The sequence below is a fragment of the Mauremys reevesii genome, linkage group 8 (genome assembly GCF_016161935.1).
Source record: "Mauremys reevesii isolate NIE-2019 linkage group 8, ASM1616193v1, whole genome shotgun sequence".
Taxonomy (NCBI): domain Eukaryota; kingdom Metazoa; phylum Chordata; order Testudines; family Geoemydidae; genus Mauremys; species Mauremys reevesii.
Window position 1 is genome coordinate 36,438,130 of NC_052630.1, and position 6,760 is coordinate 36,444,889.

The following is a 6,760-nucleotide window of genomic DNA, read 5'->3' on the forward strand; positions in this document are numbered from 1 at the left end:
GTCCCCTTAGCCCAGGGCCCTGCAGCCCCTAAAGCCCCTGCCTTCTGGGTGGGGAAGCTCCCAGAATCACGGCTCCCAGAATCGCGGCCATGAGGGTGGTACCGCGCTGCGCAGAGCCACCTGCACACCCCCTGCACCAAACAGGAACTGCCACAGGTAAGTGCTCTGCACCTCCTGTCTGCCCCAGCCCTGAGCCTCCTCCCGCACCCTAACTCCCTCCCAGACCCTGCACCCTCAGCCCCAGGGGTAAACCAGGGTCATCTCCCCACCACAGTACAGTACAGTACTGCACAGTATATAATGCCTTTTGTCTGCCCTCCAAAAATTTCCTTGGAACCTAACCCCTCACATTTACATTAAATCTTATGGGAAAATTGGATTCATTTAACATTGTTTCACTTAAAGTGGCATTTTTCAGGAACATAACTATAATGTTAAGTGAGGAGTTACTGTGTTATGCAGTTGGCTGGCATGGTGTTTCTAAATATTAATTACAGAAATTCAAAATTGAAGATCATAGCTAGGTTAAACCTCTTAGGCTGACTGCTGTTATAATACTTCTGTTATTATTGTGAATGTGTAATTCTCCATACTAAATTTACCTTATTTGTCTGCAAGTTTCCTTCCTTGTACAGCACAGGTTCATTCTGGTCACATTATGACTCCCATGCTAGATGCTTTGCTGCATTGGCTTTATGTCAACGACCACTGTCTTTACTTTGCCAACAGTGAATGACCTTTGTCACCAGTTATTTTACTTCTCCCACAAACAGTTCAGTACTTTGCCACTGTGCCACATGTAACCCCGTGGTGTTGAACTTACTCCCCTGAATAATCACTAAAGGCATTATTGTATCTAACTTTACACCCCGCCCTCAGGCCCACTTCTAACATAATGTCTATTGAACACTGCTACCTGGTAACAGTTAAGCAGCTGGGAACCGATATGTCTATCAGTGATCATGACTTTCTTAGCCTCTGTGCTAAAAACCTACTAACACAGCTATTTTGTGTAAATTAAAAAAAACCATTTGTACTATTTACCATGCCATCCTTTCCTTTTTAAATCCACCTCTCTGTTTTGTTTTGTCTTTTTACTATGACCTGAATTCTACAAAGGCTTATGCATGTGCTTAATTTTAACCATGATTAGTGCCATTGAAGTCCCCACTATGAGAAAGCAATCTGAGTGTAACTGATGCTGCCTGAGTATGCAGACAGCCTGAAACTATGAATCAGAAGTACAAACTGCTCCATACTTATACTGTGTGGTTAACTCTAAAACACAAAGCTCTGTGGGGACTCCCAAGTCCCCTGACACTACCCCATCCAGGTACTATGACCCTGTTTACTCCTGGGTTTTTAGTAACTTGCACCGCTCTACACTAGGAGTTTGCACTGTTGCAGAAAAATCACTGTTGCTACAGTGGTGGCTAAAACTGTCACTGAAGACAAGCCCTGTGTGCGTGGTTGCCCCTTTCTCTTGCCAGTCCATCCTGGAGAGTCACACATGTTGGGATTCCCTCCATGACCTCTTTGCACTCGGCTTTCCAAGAACTGAGTTTGACTCAAGACTTTGTCATTCAGGTATCTTTATTTGACACAGAGCAATGCTACAGTGCATTGATCAGACTCAAACACAGGAGATGGATACAGGTACATCACAGATCCAAAGTTACACAGAAACAAGTCCATCGATACCAGACAAACCAGTGTGGAACATCAGAGGACAAAGGCCTTTGCTGATTGCTCTTCTCTCACCCTTGTGAAGAGGAGACATCCAAATGAATTCCTCCCAACAGCTGAACTTGCAACTTAAAGCAAAAGGGGGGAAGGAATAAAAGGTCCTAACAAGGAGAAACTGTATCTTTTATGCTGCTTGAACTCTGAGGGGCAAAGATTACTAAGCATAAGATCCCCAGTGCTTGCCCTGGGTTAGCCCTAAAGGACACATAGAGCTTGTTTATTGTGTCAACTTATATTAATTCTTGAAACTTAAGATACTCATTTGTGTGCATATACGTTTACCTGCTTTAACCTTGTAAATAACTAATTTCCTTTTCCTAGTTAATACATCTTTAGATAGTTTATTATAGGATTGGCTACAAGCATTGTCTTTGGTGTGAGATCTGAGATACAACTGACCTGGAGTAAGATGACTGGTCCTTTGGGACTGGGAGTAACCAGAATATTGCTGTGATCTTTGGTGCAAGGGCCCATCTATCACAAAGGTATGCATATCTGGATGGCAAGATAGATTGGAGTATCCAAGGGGACTGTCTGTGACTCCATGGTAAGATTGTTACAGTGACCCAGAAGTTCACATTTGTTACTGGGTTAGTGAACTCTTTTATAGAACATGCCCCAAATTGGTTGTATCTGCACTAATTTTGACAGTTTTCCCAGAGGCTGGCACTCTTGGTCATGAGCCACTCTAGACAGTGTGACAGGATGCTAGTGGGCAGCTGGAAGAGATGGACTGAGACAGGCTCTGTCCTGGGGGGAGAAAGCCACACTGGAGTGGAGCTAGCTCCTGTGGGAGTCTCTGGGGTAAGGGGCTCAGGGAAGCAGCCCCAGGGCTGTGGCTCCAAGAAAGGAGCAGAGCTGACTGAGACTGGGAAATGGCCAGGAGCAGGAGTGCCAAAGGCTCCTGGGAGGGGCAGGCCCTGAGGTTAAGGAATGAGTGAAGACTGTTTTTGTGTTGTTTGCTAATCTCTGTTAAGGAAATAAACCTCCTTGAAAAAGACATGGCAGCACATGCTTTGGAGTGGGGGAGAAGCCAGCCCTGGTGACAATGACCCTTAACAAACTGGAGAATTGGTCTCAATTCAACAAGATGAAATTCAGTAAGTAAAATATTTTGCACTTCTCTTTAGGAAGGACAAATTAAATGCACAATTACAATGTGGGAGGGGAGGAAATGGCTCAGTGGTAATACTGCTGAAAAGGTTGTGGGGGTTATAGTGGTTCACAAATTAAGTGAGAGTCACCAATGTAATAAAGCTGTGAAAAAGCCTAATATTCTGGGGGTGTATTTACAGGAGTGTCATATGTAAGACATGGGAAGTAACTGTCCTGCTCTCCTTGGCATTGGTGAGGCCTCAACTGGAGCACAGTGTCCAATTCTTGGTGTCACAATTTAGGATAGATTTGGACAAACTGGAAAGAGTCCAGAGGACAGCAACACAAATCATAAAATGTTTAGAAAACCTGACCTATGAAGAAAGGTTAAAAAAACTGGGGCATGTTTAGTTTTGAGAAAAGAAGACTGACGGGAGACTTATCAACTTTGACTATGAAGGGCTGGTATGAAGAAATCTGAATAGTTGTTCTCCATATCTATTGTCAAGAAGAAAAAAAAATGAAAAACCCACACAAATTTTGAATAAAAAACGAATGTTGCAATACAAACAGGAAGTGCTATACCAGAAATACAGTGAGATGTGACTGCTGAAGCTGAGCAACTATTCATATTTTAAATTGTTATTGTTATTAAAAGCATCAGTTAAATAGCAGTGACATCCATTTGCACAATGTTAATGAAGATAAATGAGGAAGTGCTAAGAGTAATAACATTTTGAAAAGTATATAATTTACAGTGGATTACAAGAAAAAGCCAGTCCAGTTCAGGCTATTAGGCATTCACAAATTTGTCTTAACTGCAGTTCTATGAGGCTATATACAGACATATAAACTAATAAGGGATTCTTCCAAACACTGACAGTTATCATATTTGGAGGGGAGGTGGTTGTATGTAAAATATTTAACTGACTCAAGTCTCCTTTACCAGCTTAGTACATTATATCGGACAGGAAAGCGCCGCCTTGTCCAGGCAGTGAAATGCATTCTGCATTTAAGAGCACAGCCCTAGGAAGCCGGGGCTAAGAACCACGTCCTGCGAGGGAGGGAGGGGGGAAAAAACCCTTGCTCCCCCAACTCCCATTATGTGCAGCCACCCCATCTGTGTTAACTCCGGTACCCTCTGCACAGCCCGATCCCGATAATTGGCCCCCGGCCGCTGTCTCGCAGTGCCCCAACCCCAGCTCCAACCCCTCAGCCCCCTTCTCCTGCCTCCAGCTGTTTGCCTCTCCCGTGCATTCAGCTGGGTCTCTTGCACGGAGTCTGTCTGTCCCCTCCCAGCAGGAACAGACTGGCACCCCAAGGCAGGGCGGAGCCAGGGGCCGGGCAGCGGCTTCAGCCGCTGTTACTGAGCATACTCAGTCCCTACAAGCCGCTCCGGACCGGCACAGTGACAAACTCTGACTGGCTCAGATTGTAACATAAAACTGTCAGTGTCACCAGAGAACAGGGAATGGGGGCGGGACTTCCGGGGGCTAGGCTCCAGAGAGGCCGGCCGCTGGGAAGCGGGAGGACTTCCGGGAAAAGGTTCCTCCCCCTCCCGGAAAGAGGAGCGAACAGGAAATGACAGGAGGACTTCCGGCGCCCCTGCTGGGGGGGAGCAGGAGGACTAAGAGACCTACCGGAAGGAAGTACATCGCCTACCGAGCCAAGAGAGTCTCCTGGAGGACTTCCCGGTATGGTGTGTCACCGCAAGAGGAGACTAAGCGTCAGCGCCGGGAAGCGAGGCGTAGGTCTGCCAGAGAGAGCTGGACGGTTTGGAGTTCGGCTCCCGAATGGAACCATAGAGGCTCATGGGGCTGAGGGAGCGGCCTGACACATAGAGATCGATTGTGCTCAGGGGGCGGGGCTGGAGGACTTCCGGGAATGGGGCTCATCTGGAACGAGGGAGAATGCTTCCGCCGCCTCTGCGTGAGGGTAACAGGGGGAGGGGCTCGGAGCGACTCCCGTGATGCTCCGCGTGGCGGGGATTTGAGACAGAGCATGATCCCCCCCCGCCACTTATTATCAAGGCCATTCCCGTTCCCAAGACAACCCAGCATGGGTGCCTCGGTCTGGGCCAAAGAGACACGAGGGGATTTCGTCTCCAGCCCCTCCCCTTGACCTGTTCAGTTTGTACAGCACCTAGCACAGCTGGGGCAACTGGGTGGGACAGTAAAACAAGCAACAGCGAAAGGAGCAGAGTGTTTGCTATTGAGGGTGCAAGCGATTCTGGGTGAATTGCTACCTGCCTGAAGGTAGGATCCCATCTCACCATAAGTCAAGGGAGTAAGTTTGGAATTTCCTACTAGTAAGGGGAGCCCCCACCACACAAGTAGGAAAAGGACCCTGATTGGAGTCAGTGCCCTTGGCTTGTTGCCCAGCGAACACATCCCATCCATGAAACCATGTTGCTTTATTGCCTCTTGCAGTTCCCATAGGGGCAATAGTTACCACAAACTTCACAGGATGTCTTTACAGATGGGAACGGGCCTACAGTAGGGAAACCAGGACTTAATTTGTGCCAGGGCTGAACCCCAGCACCTCCAGGTTTGGCAGTTCAGAGCCCTAGTACCTCTGGGCTTGCTGAATCAATTATGAATGTAAAAGAATTGTTTGAGCCCTGGCATCTCTTTCATTACAAATTAAGTAAATTCCTGTTTCTTTCTTGTGAGCCCTGCAGAGCCAGCTGGAGCCTCTTTCAGTTTTGTGCATTGTCAACTATACTGCTAATTAAGTTCTAGATCAAAAAACACAAAAAAACCAAACCACCACCACATTTTGCTCATTGACATCTATACAAGCCCACTGAAGACAACAGGGCTCCTGGGGTATCCAGGAAGGCAAGATTTGGCCCTGCCACCTCTTAGTTATGATGCATGGGTTCCAAAGGACACAACTGGCTTACAGAGTTATTGGTGCTGGTAGCTTATTTGTAAGGCTACGATTTAATTGCAGAAGTCACAGAATCCGTGACTTCCAGTGACCTCTGTGACTTCAGCCTCTGGAGATCTGGAGCTGCAGGGCCCTCCTCCGCCAGCATGGGCAGGGAGCTGCAGGGTCCCACCGTTGCCTCTGGTGGACCCCGAAGCTCCAAACTGCTGCGGGGGGCAGGGTACCCTGCAGCTGCTGCAGGCAGTGGGGAACCCCAGCTCACACAGGTGGTGGGGGAACCCCCGAGCCCTGGCCACAGTGGGCATCAGGGGACTTCCGGCTGCCAGTGGTGGCGGAGGAACCCCCGAGTTCTTGGCTGCCTCGGGCGGTGGGGAGCCCTGCAGCTCCCGGCTATGGCAGGAGAAACCCACTGCTCCCAGCCATCGTGGGAGGCCAGGTCACCTCACAGCTCCTGGCCTGCAGGGGCAGTCGAAGGTGGCAGGGGTAACCCACAGCCCCCAGCTGCTGCTGGCGGCTCCTATCCCCTGTATGCTCCACTTCAGGTAGTGTGGGGATCTGTGGATCCCCATTTTGTCAGGTATATTTTTAGTAAAAGTCAGGGACAGGTCACTGCTTCCTGTGAATTTTTCTTTTTTGCCCATGATCTGTCCATGACTTTTACTAAAAATATCCATGACAAAATCTTAGCCTTACTTATTTGTAAGTGGAGCAAGTTTATCTAAGTACTTATAATGTGCCCTTTTCCCCTCTCTCTCCCTGCCACTGTAGTATCAGAGTCCATAGGAAACCTACTATGGTATTTTTACACTTTGCTTTCAGAGTAGAAATGTGCTTTAAACTTAGGTTTTATATAAAACTTTTCTACATAAAAGCTAAAAATTAACACACAACTAAGCAGCTTACATTAGTCATGGATTAGGAAAGCCGTGTCTGTCTTTATTATTTGGTTTTCTTTACTTGATTAGAAAAACCCATTGCCTTCTTTTTCTGAAAATATTTTTGCCATTTTCTGTAGGAAAACCTCTCA

General features: G+C 47.4%; 1 protein-coding gene across 1 annotated transcript in view; it reads right to left on the reverse strand.

Moving 5' to 3' along the window:
- HARS1 (histidyl-tRNA synthetase 1) overlaps window positions 1-4,624 on the reverse strand; it is a 32,034-nt gene extending 27,410 nt beyond the window's left edge. Inside the window, exon 1 of the mRNA XM_039484009.1 lies at window positions 4,482-4,624. Within this exon, the coding sequence (XP_039339943.1) occupies window positions 4,482-4,496 (15 nt within the window). The 5' untranslated portion in view covers window positions 4,497-4,624. The remainder of the gene's footprint in view (window positions 1-4,481) is intronic.
- Window positions 4,625-6,760: the final 2,136 nt, after the last annotated feature.